The sequence below is a fragment of the Accipiter gentilis genome, chromosome 10, assembly GCF_929443795.1.
Source record: "Accipiter gentilis chromosome 10, bAccGen1.1, whole genome shotgun sequence".
Taxonomy (NCBI): domain Eukaryota; kingdom Metazoa; phylum Chordata; class Aves; order Accipitriformes; family Accipitridae; genus Astur; species Astur gentilis.
The window spans coordinates 36,680,624-36,696,060 of record NC_064889.1 but is presented as its reverse complement, the minus strand read 5'-3'; the positions used below and the strand labels follow the sequence as shown (position 1 = coordinate 36,696,060).

The following is a 15,437-nucleotide window of genomic DNA, read 5'->3' as shown; positions in this document are numbered from 1 at the left end:
TACTTCGTCAGGATGTGTTTTTAAAAACCTGCTTCTTGCATCCAGATGCCCTAAGCACTATATTTACCAATAAAAACTGCTGTGGGTTGACTGTCCTGCAAATTTCTTTCTCTCTCTCAGCAATTAAAAGCCTCGCTTAAACAGCCACACCCCTGGTGTATGGTGATGTATGAGGAAGTGAGTATGTATGTACTCATAAACTTATTAACAGCGTGTGTAATTCAGAGCTTGTATAGCTGCTTGACTCTATTTGATAAACAAATGCATGGTGGATTTATTAAGCATGTATGCAAGAATACTGCCGTATGCCTAAAATTAGTACTGCCTGCATAATACTGTAATTGAACAAGGCAGGATATGGCTCAAAGACACTTACTTCCCTTTGCCCTTTTGAATCCATCTGGTGGCTTTTGCTGTTCTTTTATCTCTCAGCAAATCAAGACCTTAAAATTGGTGACCTAAAATTCATTTCCTTGAAGCTACTTTAATGACACTTTCTGTGCATGTGCGTGCACAAAATGTAACCCACATACAGTGGAGTGCATTCGTTCTTGCCTATTCTATCAAGTAGTTAAGACTATAGACGTTATTTCTGTCTGCAATATTAGAAACTTTTACAGTGCAGAAAGGTATTTGCTGGACAAACATAACACTGATAATACCTGGTTATCGAATAGCAAATATCATAGGATGCGAAAGGGAGGATTTTAGCCCTTTTTACAAGGAAATAACTGCAAAGGAGACTGACAGTACAGAGCTTGCATGAATACTACTTGGATTTAAAGTGGAACTGGGGTTCTTCTGAAAAATTAATTAAAAAAACCTTTTTTTAAGGTCTTCATATTGTGCTGTGAATTCAGCAGGCAGCTGGGGAATTGGAGTATGTATTGCCACAAGACACCCACCTTCTGACCCTTTCATTTGTCGGATTGTCGGATTAAATTCCTGGAGACAACTACGTTGATTAACATTTGCAAAAGTGAGATCTGTGTGCGTGTTTTATAGCTCCATATGTAAATTTAGTATGTGCATCTCTGAAATAAAGAGGCCTGTAGGAATGGTTTCATTTACAGATGTTGTCCCATCATACTAGTCTACCTGAGGTCTACTTTCCACTAAGATAAGGACCTATGTCTGTGTCTGCATGCTATATGAGTGAATTATACCATATAGGAGCAAATAATTTCTTTCTGAGCTGAGAGAGAATGAATAATGGCTGTCTGTGTTGATTCCTGCATTATTGATCTCTAGAAACTACTTTTCACCAGAGGCAGTGAGAACACTTTTCAAGGAGTGCTGAAAAGTTCAGAAAACTGTTAACTAACTTAAACCTTTTAGAGAGGTGTGGTTTTTTTTTTTTTTCTCTCTTCGTTTTTTTTCTTTTTTCTTTTACATTTCTGGCCTGATTCACATAGTGAAAGACCATGTTGGGGTAGATCCATGCTGGTAAAAAAAGGAGGGAGAGCATTGTTAGTGTTCATCCCAATCTTATTTCGGTTGCTTTTTTTGGAGAGGATTCACATGACAAATTACCTTTCTAGGTGTGTTAACCCCCCCCACGTTTTGAGAGAGAAAAACAGAGTAGGAAGGATCTACTCATATGCTTGTTGCTTAGGGGTGTGAACAAAAGGGCTTTAAGGTGCATAAGTACCTCACTTTGTCATCACAGTACACTGATTTTCTTTTTCCTTATGAGAAATACGGTGTCTTGATATCTACTTTTATGTAAAATGATCCTGTTAATTCAGATTGCTAGCGAGGTTCGTTTTCTTTCATGTATCTACCTGCCATAGTTTCTTAGCAATTAGGATTAAAAAAATATGTTGTGGGAGGTGCTCATCATTTTCTGACTCAGTTCATTTCAGTAAGAGTCAAGCCTGTAAAGCAGCTGTTAAGGTCAGGCAATCTGTAATTGACCTATCATATATTGCAATTAAAGTGTATCACAGCTTTTAGAAATAGGAGCTACCTCAAGCCCTCTTGGGGAAAAAATAATAAAAAAATCCAAACAACAAAACCAAACCACCAAAAAGCTTTCATATATTAAACTGATCCATTAACTATTGCTCTGTTCTGTGTCTAATGCAAGAAATGGAGGGGAATGCAAATCAAGCTAGTGGCTTTGATTTCAGTAGCCTGTTTTTAGCAGGGACCTCTTTCATGTTTTGGATAACAAAGTCGTGAAGATTCTTGCCAACCTGTCAATAAAGTTACACTTTGAAATGTTTAGAGTTGTAAATACTGTGTGAAAAATAAAAAACCACATATTTAAATGAGAACACAGAGGTGTATGCTTTTGCAAAATACTTCTACTTCTTTTGCCTTAATACTTTTGTGGATTTTGTAAAATATTTGAATGTACTGTAATAGAATGACTAGGAATTTTATGGTTGCTTCAGCCCTGTGCACTTGAGTGGGTTTTTTTTGTGTCTGTCTCTCTCATAGTCCAGTATTTTTAATCATAAAATGCTTAAACCACTCTTTAATGCAAGAGTTGATCTTTGAGAGACTATACTGAAATGTATATGACAGTTGCAAGGCTCTAGAAGATTTTTGACAAGCTGTAAAAACCCCGAGACCCCTTTTGTCTTGATAGTTAGTTGGGAAGCTGGGAAAGTCTGCATTGTCTGTCCTAAGTTTTTTTTAATTGGGACTCAGATAATATCTTTGCTCATGGAGGTTGACAGTGTTTCTGTGTTGTGTGTTTGGTTTTGTGTTTTTTTTTTAATAAGCAAAAACTTTGTCTTTAGCATAGGAAAAACTCAGATTGTTAGGGGCCATCTAGATTCCATTTCAGTCTTGGGAAAATTTCAGTATCTTGGATGTTCTCCTGTCCTCGTCACTCTGCACTGCATCCTCCAGTTGGAAAGCTACAACGCTGCCGAACTTTCGCATTTTAGTTTCTAGGTATTTGAATTGAACATAAATCTGAATGAAATGAGATGAATGTTGCCTTAAGCAGAGAGAGATGTCTGGTACTTGCCAATTCTGAGTTTGACATTTTGTTTTCCTGCTATTCTTAGGACAAGGTTTCTTCAGAGTTGGCTTTACATTTTGTTAACCTTCTATGGATCCTTCTATGAATTATAAGTTAAAGGAATTTAAAGCGTAGAAGCTATTATTAGTAGTTTATGATCTCTGCACACTTGTTGCTAGAATAAGATGGGTTATGTGATTCTTCAGCTGCTTTAACTTGGTTCTTAGTCTTTGCTATCGCTGTTTTAAGTTGTTAGTAATTCTGTGTGATCTTATTTGTTCAAAGTGCTGTGTGAACACTACTCTTCAGTGAGGTAAGCTAAAGCAAAATTTTTCTCACCCTCCTACTAATACTGAAACTCAAAATAACATAATTACCTGCTCAGGGCTTTCAGAGAGGTCTGGAAATCTAGTCCATAAGCCATTCTCTTCCAAAATCAGATCACGAAGAGCTTTTTTGTTTGTGTGGTGCTGATTTATGTTTCTTGCCTTTGCAGTTTCCAGGTAGCATGAAGTGCTGGTAATACCTTTCTCCATAAATTTTTCATGGAATCCAATGATAGGCAAGACTACTCAATGAATGGCATACAGGTATTGGCAAGATTGCCTCTCTAAGTGCTAGGAACAATTGTTTAAAAAAAGCCTTGGAGAACAGACTAACTTTTGGGTTGAATTACTTTTGAATTACTTTTGACCCACCACTTCTCAAACTCAATTGCAACTCTGAAAAGACTTGCATGTTATGAAGTCCTATTTATTGACCTTTTCTTAAGCGTTTCTGTCCTTTGGACCCTCTGGGGATTATGCTTGCAAAAACATCTGAGAAATCCTGTTCTGTTCTATCTGGAATGCGTTTTCTGCATTTATCAAAGACACTTTTTGCTTTTCTTAGGTAGATGAGATGGAAGGAAGTAAGCAAATATAATCAACGTGCTCTCTAACAGTGGTTCCCTATGTCAATAGTTGTAACTTGCTATGTATCTTCAGGTACCTTAGGCTAATTAATTGTCATGTGTTAAGTACAACTACCTTTCTAATTAGGTATGAATACTTTTTTATTTGTATTAAATGCAGATATAGCACTCCTCCTTCCCATAGACAATTTAAACGTTCTGAAAGTAGCCTTGCTTTGATTAGTTGTTCTTGTTTTGTTTTGTTGCCAACTGCCTGGGGATCCAAAAGTTGGAAAAGTACCACCAGAGCTGGGGGATGAGAAAGATCAGAAACCAGATAATCCTTGGATAATTGACTGCATTTTGCCTGGGGCATGCCAAGGTCCTAGGTACCTGAAGTCATCTACATTTCTATAAGGAGTTCTGCATTTCTTGCACTTCTCACAGGGTCTAGTGTGGTTGCAAAGGCAACAGCACTGACCTGGCTATATTAGAAGAGCTGGAGATAATGTGCTGCTGCTTCTGGCTGAACTTACCTTGGTAAAAACCCAACAGATGTCAGTGTAAGTGAGTAACTTTGTGTAGACAACAATGTAGGAAGTTTCTTTTAGCTGAAACCTACTGACCTATCCATTCCCAATATGCGTGCAAAGGCACGTTCACAAATGTGTGACAATGCAGGATGGCAAAAAGTCCTGCTGATGCTTGTATGAAGTTGTGAGGACTTTGCTGGCAGAGAAGAGGGCTCATCGAGTAAGTGCAGTGTTGCAAAGATACTCCCCTTGTCTGAGTTGGTCTGTGAGAGGTTGAGTGGAAAGATTCCCCATTGCTGTGCCTTTTTTCTGCTCTGCCATTGTGACTTTCTGGAATATGTGGCATCACTGGTTCATATGGTTCTGTAGCTGTTTGTTTGGTGGTTTGTTGTTGTTGTTGTTTTTGTTTTGTTTTGTTTGTTTTGGCTTGGGTTTTTTTGAAGTTACTGCCTTGCTGCTTAGGGATGTGTGCTTTGTCCAAACCGAAATACTTTTAAGTATTAAATGCTTTAGTCCTTTTTCGTTAAACCAGCCTTCTCTAATTTTGAAAACATCTCTGAGAAATCAAGAAACCATGACTGTGTACTATGTTTTGTCCTGTCAGGTAAAAAAGCCTTAAAGCACCTTGCATGCTAATCCTCTGCAAAACATGAAATTAGAATGAAGGTTGTACATATGAAATACAAGATTTGATGAATCGTTGAAAATCCACTGGGAAAAAAAAAAAGTTAGATACCTCTGGGGTATGGTTCGTAAATCTGTAGATTCCATTCCTTTTTTTTAATGACCTTTCATAACTACATTCTACATGGGGACCTAGAGTTTGAGTTATTAATTGGTGCTGCTCATCTGTGTATCCGTGTTTAGCTTCATGTGGACAAGCATATTTATTTTTAGTATCTTTTCTGCTGTTTTCATATGAAGGTGTATAATGGTTGTTTTAACTTCTCAGCTGCTGTGAATATTGACTGAAATTTTTGTTAGTGAAATGAACGTGAATGTAAAAAAGTCCTTTAATGCTCACTTGTTACCTGTAGGCAGTTTTGCTTATTGATGTGCATTTGAATTGTTGGGAAAAATGAGCCTGTAATACAATTCTGATAAGCCCTTTTTAATTTAGGATTCAAGGCAGCTTATTTTACTTCATTTTGGAAACATGCTTTTCTGTAAGTCACTCAGTCAAAATTTCACCCAAAGATTTTATAGTGACCTTTAATTTAATCAGTGATGCGGACAGCATTTTCAACTGTGGACTAATCTGCAGAGGTTTTGGATAATCTTTCGTCAGATTAATGGGAAGTTGATTTTTTTTTTTTTTCTTTCCACTGAGATAAGAGGGAGAGAGTTACAGTGAGGCATAGTTTTATATTCTACCTCACCATTTACCCTCTCAATAGGACGTAATTTATGTGTAAGCTTTTGATGTTTTATTTCTGTAATAATAAAACATTTTCTGTCAAGATGCAGAACTTCTGCAGCACCAGCAAATTCCGATTTAGTCTCTCCTCCCTTTTAAAAGAGAACAAACGCAGCAGTTATATATTTATTGCTCAGGATTGCTAATGGACCAGTGTTTTTTTTTTACTTCCCTTTGGCTTATCAGGGTCACTCTGAAGAGAGTGCTTCAGCCAGATAGTATAGCAGTTTTAGAAGAGAAGAGTAGAAAAAGCTGGCTTTAGACTGTGACAAAAGTTTGCCTCTGAGTATGCTCTGGTTTTAATGTATTTACTTCTAAATCCCTTACTGCAGGAGTTTCAGATATAGGTCAGTAAACCTTTGTTTTTCTGGGGCATTTCTCTTCTCACTCATGACCAAATTAGTTTTTGGGGTAATTTTGATGCCAGCAACTAGTTACCTGGAAAAATAGGTATTTGAATGTGCTTTTTAAAGTCGGCAATATATGATACAGGAAATGGCTAAATCTCAAAAATCTGTGATGGAGGGGGAGAGGGAGGATTTGATTGTGTTTTTTTTTTTTTATTATTATTTTGTTTTGTTCTGTTGTGGGAATTAGGGAACTACTAAAAGGTCCCTTAGAACTGTTTAATGTTGAGTGTTTTGGAAGGAAAAGATGCTACTTGTTGCTTGCAATTATGAATGATAAAGAAACAAGAATAAAGTAGTTCATAGGAGAACAACACATGAATGGAGAAAGTATAATGCGCTAGCATTTTCATTTGTTCTCATTGTGCCAACTGGGAGTGAATGTTCTTTAGTGAAATTACACTCTGGTGCAGTCTGAATCTACTGCAAAGAGCAGAGGAGTATGTTATTGAAAGTGTGTGAGTAATCTGAAAAAAAAATAAAAAAATCATACTTTGAGTTGACTCAAATGGTAAAAGCAGCTTTTTGCTATTACAACAGTTCTGTTCACAATGCTTTCCTAACATGTATAATACTCAGTATTGAGGAGCTTCACCAGTAGTATTGCAGTTGGTTGAGAAACAAATGTTAGTCGAGGTTGTGTTGAAATTGAGCTCTTGAAGAGCTGCACATCAAGAACAAGTTTCCGGGCTTGACTTGGGGCTAACATTACCAATACTCACTCCATACCTCTTCCAGCATCTCCTTTGAATTTCAGAGAAGCAGTTCTGTTGCAAAATAAAATCTGACCTATAGCGATTGAGCAGTGCTACGCTGATACGATGGCAAGGCAGCAACCTCTCTCCAGGCATGTCATCAGATTTGCTGAACTGCAGAAGTCCTTCTTGCCTCAGTGCTGACAGGCTTCAGCTCCCAGCTCTGGCAGCTTGGAAGCGCTGTGCTAACTACCGCAGGCGTGTTTTGCTAGCTAGTTTTCTGTCTCGCACTTAGCAGATTTGCTGCTGCTCTGTTTTTAATCTAGTGCTGATGCTTGTTGCTTCGCTGGAGTCCTTTTGGGAGCATGCCTTCCTTCTGAAGTCCAGCAGAGCACAGGCATTGTTTTGTGAACAATGTTCTGTGAACAGGCCAGAGGGATGAGGAGCCTGTCCTGCAACTGCGATTCATTCTCTTTGCGGAAAGCTCCTTGCGATTCTATATGTTCTTGTTTTTAAAAGAATGTATGTCACAATATGTAGCAAAGTGACGTGACTCTTCTCTACCCACTGTTTATTGTTCTTCTGTGAGTTATTGCATGTTTTGTTTTATGCTTTAACTTTTATTTTTTTCTCTTAGGGGAAATGTTCAGTTTCTTATAAGTATCACTTCATTTCAGTATTCAGAAAAGCATTAAATAGGAAGAAGTTAGATTTTTCTGAGTTTCTGGACAACCTTTAACTGCTTAGTTTGTGTTTGTAAAAATTAAACTGTAGTGCAGCTTTATGAAGTTTTTGGTGTAAGTGATGTGTCATGGAAGGAGAATAGGAAAGAAAATTAATCTTTTATTGGCGAAGGCAGAGAAACTAATGTGATAGCTGACTTTTCTGAGGTTTTTTTGGGGAAAATGTTAATATAGAATAGACTTGCTTAGCTAACATTAAACAATTTTAATTTGCTTCTTTTTGAAGCATCGTAAATGCAAGCTTGTATTAAGGACCTTATTAGCAGTGCCTGTCTTAAAAAAAAATTCCAGTAATTTTGAAGACTCCTTATTTGCCATAGCAATTTTCTTAGGCCTTTCTGTCCTAGACTTAAGTAAACAACCCTTCTTATTTGTCTCTTTGATAGGTTTATAGTTTTCATTGAAAGTATCATCTCATTGACAGTACTTCAAAATCTTGCTTAGGATTTTTCATTTAAGTATCCCTAAGCGTACTTAAATGCTGGTTGTTTAACTTGGATTATTCTTGCCTTATAAGCATTTGCACAAAAATATAATCTTTTTTTTTTTTTTTAAAATGAGCCTCAGAGAACTCTTGATGGGAGGTATTTTAGCTGTTAACCAGCTTAGTTGTGATAACCTGGTTCACCTCTGTTAGAGGTATGTGCTGTGGGAGGTGTGTGTATATACTATAGTCCATAGTGGGTGGCATCATCTATTTTGGCTGTAATCCTAGTTTTGACTTCTGTTGAACACATTGAACTACATTTTTTTTTAATAGTACTTGATATAAATTTTTTCATTTCTGTGCTTAGATTTAAAAGAGGTTTTATTGGGGTTTTGTTCCTCTTTCCTCCCCCTCTGTATCTCAAATCCAGTTGTGTGAACTTCAAAGGTGAAGCAAAACTTCCTGTTGGAAAGTGAGCTTTAAAGTATTATCTTCAGGCTGGGTAACTAGATCTCTGACACAAAGATTTCATGGGGCTCTTGTGTGATGGTAATTACCAAGACTTTCTATGTAGTTCATTTAAAAGTAATGACTAGTAGATGTAAAAGGAATAATAGATGTTCACCATGGAATATATTAACTCATGGAGATGCCAGGGGAATTTAATTTGTCATAATTAGAAATTTGAATGGGGATAGGAAAAGATGTTGAAATTTGTATTTTGTATCCTTTTTTTATCTTTTATGGTATAAATCTGCTGGTTGAGGTGAAATTTGTGACAAATAATGTCCCAGTAGCTGTGGTCTCTGCTTCAGTGAGGTCGTTCTGGGCTAAATGGGAATTGGCTTTCTAGACTACTTCTGTGGCGAAGTAGTGGTAGTGTATTATTTGGGATGTAAACTTCCAGTGATTTAAAACATTGCTTAAATAGAGACTGTAACTGATAAGGATCACTAATACCACACTTTGTTTTGAGGGACCTGAAACGAACGAAGGCTTCTAGCTCTTAACAGGACGAATTTTGTCTGGTGCTCTGAGAGCTCTGTTATTTATGCTAAATAACTGTAAAGAATAGCAACAGTCATCTTGTATCTCTCAGTGTTGGAAGGAAGATACTGGCTGAGTCTCTAATAAATCAAGTGGAGTCTCTAATTTCTGAGAACAAATATGAATTTCAGATCCCATTGGCTTGTGCATGTATTCCCAAGCAGGGAAACATTTGGCATACTTACAGCCTGGTTTGGGAACAGTGGCTTAATGCGTTAGGGTGCTCCTGTCTATGTTAATACAAGATCTTCTGTAGCTCTTCTGTCACACCACATAGATTTTGCAATGATAGTCTAAAACAAATACACTACTTCTCCTTCCTACCAAATGGAGGATAGATTTAGAATATGAATCATATATCTGTCTTCAGTCCAGCACTTGGAAATGACTATCAAGTAACCCAAAATAATAAAAAGAGCCCCACCAGTCCTAAAGAACAACTGCTTTTTTCCCAGTCTAGGTGATGGCAGTTTGCCAAAGCAGGAGGTGCCTGTTGAAAGAGTGATGGCACAGAAGGATTATTGGGGAAAGCAGAGATGTAAGTAGTTAGAAACATCTTTCCCTTTGAACAGTGATGGCAGTCTGCATGAAGTCAAATTGTGGCATTATCGATAATCAAATTAGTGGCTTCCTGAATAGCATTTAGGGCTTGTTCTTCTGACGCAACTGACGGGTACAGGGGAAAGTATTACAATGCTTTTTAATAACCCGTAAGGCTTTTTCTTTACTTAGCAGGAAAGGAATTTCTGTTTTGTGGAAAACACTTTTTTTTTGTCTGTGTTTAGTAGCAACGAGCAGGGAAAATACTGAAACAAGTTTTGAACCTTGCTGCAGATTTTTATGAAAGCTGTTTTACTAATACAGCATACCCTTTCCCCCTTCTGTAGATGTTGCATTAAGTAATAGCAATGTGATTGGAATAGCTGGCTGTTGCAATATGTGTGAATTTAGTTACCCAATCTGTCTTGTTTCTCCAACTGAATGATTATGAAAAACATTGAATTGCTCTACTGAATATCTCTTAATTAGTAGATGTGGCTAAACTGAACTGTGTATGGGTGGATAAAATAAGCGTGGTGTATGCAACTTTGACCTGTTCTTTTAAGTTAGTTTCTAGTTTGCTGCTTTGTGTATTGGTTGAATCACTTTCTGAATCCTTAATGTGAAAATAATTGCTTTGCTTTATCTATGAAGTTCTTAATATAGTTGTCCAAAACAGGCACTGCAGTGCGGTGTGTGTTTTCTCAGTGCTGTGAAATAGGTGGTGTTTGGAGCTAGGCTGAAGAAGGCTGGGGTGTGTGTTTGTCCACTGCCGGGAAAAGAAGACAGTTTGCCAGTTCTGGAGAAGGCAGCTGATGCTGTTGGGCAAAAGGACAGATTGCTTGGGAGCTGGGCTACTTCTATAAACACTCCCAATTAGTCATTCCTGGTGTCGGTAAGAACACATGTTACTGTAGTGACACTTACAAAAGGTATCATGGCCTGCCTTGACCCAGCGCTGCCCAACACCTGGTCTCTCCCTGGGCGTCCCTGTTCGTCAGCAGGTGCATCACAGCGTGGTGGAGACGTGTTGTCATCTGCGTAAAAACACATCCCCAGCTCCTGCGCTCTGCTGTCTCGCCGCTCGGTAGGGAAGGGCTGGGCGAGGAATATTTTCTACTCCCAGGCAGCATGCGTGCACTGTTCGCCTGGCTTGCTGTTTCCTGTTGTTGTTGTTCTTTAAGAGCAATGCCTCTAGGTAAGGATTATAAACTGCTGTTATGTGGGTGATGGGGGTGCAGTGCCTTAACATAAGAAGTGGAAGTGGCAGTAGTTAGTTGGCAGTGCTCTCATTCCACCCTGAAAAAGCACCCAGAGTTCAAACCTTTGGGAGAAAGGAATTATTTTCCAAGCAGCCTTCTTTCCTTCCAGTTAAAAGTTTATGTTTTGAATAATTTGAAGCCTGAGGATCTAAGTTTATTATTCAGGCTGGCCTGCCACATGAAGAAAACTGATACCTTACATCTTCAGGATCAACAACAACAACAACAAAATAAAGAGGCAGCCAGACAAGGTTGTGACAATGTGGCTTTCAAAAGGAGGATCAAAGAAAACCTATGTTTCTGCAAGTATAGATGTAATCTGCAAACAGTCGGTTTGGAGTTGTGCCCCTTCAAATGAGGTGGCCAGGAATGCCAGGTTTTCAAACAGCTGGGAGAGGAGTTGAAGAGTAGGAAAAAGGGGAGGCAATGAGTGAGCAAAACGTAGCTGGAAATGGGTAAGAAGTGAATCTGTTAGAATGATTTAAGGGGTAAAAACGTATGGTTCAAGAACCTGATGAAATATCTTTGTTATCAAAACTGAACACCTAGTGGAAGAGCTGTCAGTAGTGGTAGCAGAGGAAGAAGTCAGGGATGTTATTGTTGTATTTGTTATGGAAAAGCTTCTCAACATCTACTTTGGAAAAAAATCTGCAAATCCTTCACAATAGGAAAGAGAAATTATGCTCAGGAATGGATGGGAAACGTGGGCCTGCCCAGAGCAGGGGAAAATCTCCCCTATCCTGTGTTGGGGGGAGAAATAGCTCTCAGTAGGATATCTGATGTGTTGAAACGGGTTAGAGTTGTTAAAAGCTTGGAATAATGTAGAGAGAGTGCTACTGTTGTAATCCCAATTGATATTCAGAATGCTTGTAATGAAATATCTGCTGTGGGCCAAAACACATGTGCTGTCTTAGGTAAATAGCATTACAATATTTCTCCTGTGTTGTACACTTTTTTTAAGGTACCAGTTGTTTGAAAATTTGATAGAAGATACAGCTTTGAACAGCTGTGCTTGGGAAAATCATGAACTGCTTATAGCAGAACCAGCCTATAAACAGGATTGATTCAGAAAGTTCCAGCAAGATCAAAGAAGACTAAAAATTATTATTTGCCAAAATAGAAATGGTTGTTCCTGGAAACCAGTCCCCTCAACTGAAATGTCACTTGGGCCAGACGTTGAGGGCATTGGATACTACAGAGTTATCTTGTATGTCACGGGCTGACGATGCCAAAGTGCAAGCAGTTGGATTATGTCAATGTTCTGCTGCTGCCCTGTTGATAGTGCTAATTTAAGAATGTGCTTTTATAAGACATAATTCATGGTATAGTAACATGTTTAAGGGTAGGCAAATATTGGCTAATCAAGAATTTCCTTCCTTTCTATTTAACTCATTAATCATGATGTTAAAAAGAAGTTGCTCGTTCAGTAAGCAGTAAAATCATTTTTCAGTTCATTTGGTGTGTGCAAGTAAACTTCATCTGTTTCAGGTAATTAGCACTGCATTAGCACAACATGGCAACTGGTGTTTAAACACAAGGTAATTAACTGTACAGTGTAAACATAGTGTGCTAAAGAGCTAATCGAAACCATGAATTTCTTGCTGATCAAAAATAACACACTAGAAATGTTATTTGGGGGTGGGAAGAGTAGTTAATTTTTTTTCTCCTGTGTTGCTAGATTATTGATACACGGTTAGTGCTGAGTGGGCAGAAGAGAAAGGGTCAGACATTTTAAGCTGATGCCAACAGCATTGTGTGCAAGTGCAGCTCTTGTGTGGGTTTTTTTGTTGTTTTTTTTCTTTTTTTTTTTTTTTTTTTTTTCCTTCCTTAGTGTATAGTGTTGTAATGGCTCAATGACCTGGAAGAGGTATAGGGTTTTTTGTACTTTCAAATTTTAGTTTGGTAGTCTTGCAATTTCACAACTGGCGCAAAATGTTAGAGATATGTGTTAGCTGATGGACTAGCACTAGGGAAATGGAAGTAGGGTTGGATACGTGTCTTGTCCAGTAGTATTTTTTTTCCCTCTCCAAAATGAATTCAGGTGCATTTGTCTAAAATAATTGGGAAATTTGCAGTCTGAACTACATGAACTGGAACTATGTCCATAGGAAGCATGGATTCTATATGATGCAGTTCCCAAGTGTGCTAATCCAACAGGGAGACGAAAGACCAAGTTTCTTACCAACTGTAACATTCACCAAGCTATATACACATGTGACTGATAAATGCATATCTAAACTTCTGAATAACTGAGAGTTCTTACTATTGGGGTAAATAACTACTTGACCCACAGATTTGGCAGGAAAGGTTACAATCTGCTGAGTCCTAAGTGGGCTGGAGATTACACCTCCATCACTGAAAGCAAGTTCTCCATTTAATACTTAGACTTTGATATGTGAGATGGATTTTGGGGAGGACAAAAGAAAACAGTTCCATGATAAAAGCTGAAGCCAGAACCTAATCTTGAGGCAGAATTTTGATTCTTAAGCAGTTTGTCAGAAAAATGGTTAGATATCGAGTGAAAGCGTCACCAGGTTCTGAAAGCTTCTTTTGGTTCTTTGAACCCAAACTGGCTCCCTGATGTATACAGCAGAACTGGGACTGAAAACTGAAATTAAAATTTCTGGAGGCTTTGCATGAAGCAGGATGGAGTCCAGCTCCTTCTGTACGATCTGATTGGCAAGCACACGAATGCTAGAAGAAGCAAGGAATAAACTAGTCAACAATTTAGGAGCCATAAAATGGACAGTTATAGTGAGTAGGAAGTTGTGGACAGATATTCACTTCTGTTCCAACATTACTGGGTAAGCTGGATAGCAGAGATCTGCTATTGTAAAGTGTTTAACCCAGTTGACTTTACTGACAGGTTAAAAAATGTTTACATGAACAGCTCCATTAGCAAGTGTAAAGGGCTGCAGCCTTTAGTAGGAAGATGATGGCAAACAGGTGGCACTGGCTTGCTGGATAGTACAATCTGATATCACAACTGTTTGTGAAGTGCACATTTCTTCACCACCATATAATCATTCTTCTGAACTGCTCTTTAAACGTCAGCAAAGGCCTCTCATTAATTCAGCTTGACAGTTTGATTACAGCATTTTAACAGCTTCTGAAAAATAATTCAGTTACCGAAGTGGTAAACTTGCTGCCGTGACAATGAAGATGAAGTGCTGCCTCACGGCCAGGAAGGCAGAGCTAATCTTGTAATTCCTGATCCATCTTTGTGTACGGTCACCAGTGCCTTGGTTTAAATGTGTGGTATTTCTCCTCCATGTAAATATATGCTAAGTCCACTTTCATGGGTCAATAAAATGCTTGAAATAACATGTAGATATAATTGATGTGAAAGGCGCGTATGTGAGTGTATCTATCGCATAAGCAGCTTATGTGCACTGATGTGATCAGAGATCAGTATTTTCAAAAAGTGCTATTGCTTTATCAGTGAGAAGAACAGTTGCCTCTGCTGAAGTGTAAACATTCTTACAGTAAAGCTGCTAGCAATAATAAATTCTCTGGGTATATATGTTATCTGAGATAGATCTCAAACGTGCTGTATCTGCAGAAGTCTGACTTGTGCTTTTTTGACAAGTTAGTTTGATACTGTCCATTATTGAAGGGTTTGAAGCTACTTCATCTTGCTGTAATGGGGTTCTGCTAAAATACATTTGTAAAGGGTGTCTAGTCCTGAATTCAGGAGGATAACTTTCAAAATTAAGTTCTGTCCAATTTGGCTTTGTTTTGCTTGCAATTATTGGACTATTGTGTATCCTGATCATTTTTCCATAGCTTGCAAAATCTGGAAAGACAAAGACTACATAGAATCATAGAATCATTTAGGTTGGAAAAGACCCTTAAGGTCATTGAATCCAACCATAAACCATGATAACACACGTGATAAAATACAATTTAAAACTCTACTTCCTATAGACCAGTTCAAATAAGTATACAAGGGAAGTTGCTGTCCCACACATGAAGACTTTTACGTATTTCTGACCTTGCTTTGACTTTCAAATTTGCTTTACTTAGAGGAGATAGAAAGCATTAATTACTGTATGTGGAAGGAACTCAGAGTTGGGAGTGAAGAATTTCAGTGTGCTGGCGTGGGATGGGGCTTCTGGAACTCAGAAGTGCATCTAGTGGGGAAAATAGGAAGGTGGCGCATCAGAGATGAACTATAATTTCAGAACATTTGAAGGTAATTTTAACAGCATGGCACTTCTTAATATTGCCATTTTGTGCTATGTGCTATATTAACTAGCAAACAGTACTAGATCTGTAATTTTGAACATAAATATCTTCTGCTTGTTGTTTTTTATGTGGTTTTTTTTTTTTTTTTTTTTTTCCTACCTCAAATTGTGTCAGACTCTACCTTCAGGATCATCTGAGAGGGTCTGGTAATGCTCTCTGTTCCTATCCATGATTGCCAAGTGTCCTAAGCATGTTTTTCTCCTTGTCTGTCTTTGAATCTGTTCTTACATTCAATGATACTAAGAATGA

The 15,437-nt window shown here is 38.0% G+C and overlaps 1 protein-coding gene across 15 annotated transcripts in view; it reads left to right on the top strand.

Annotated features, from left to right (window-relative positions):
- The window catches only part of TEX2 (testis expressed 2), a 69,644-nt gene that overhangs the window by 22,290 nt on the left and 31,917 nt on the right, over nucleotides 1-15,437 (top strand). The window contains exon 5 of one of the 15 annotated variants that reach the window (XM_049811615.1): nucleotides 835-990. The exons of 11 other annotated variants lie outside the window; for them this stretch is intronic. Coding sequence is in view for 2 of the 4 variants with exons in the window: in XM_049811609.1 (XP_049667566.1) it covers nucleotides 9,643-9,676 (34 nt within the window). In the remaining 2 variants the exon portion in view is untranslated. Of the gene's footprint in view, nucleotides 1-834; nucleotides 991-9,627; nucleotides 9,677-12,511; nucleotides 15,136-15,437 lie in introns of those variants that run through there. 3 more of the 15 variants (XM_049811616.1, XM_049811609.1, XM_049811610.1) reach the window with 3 other exon arrangements.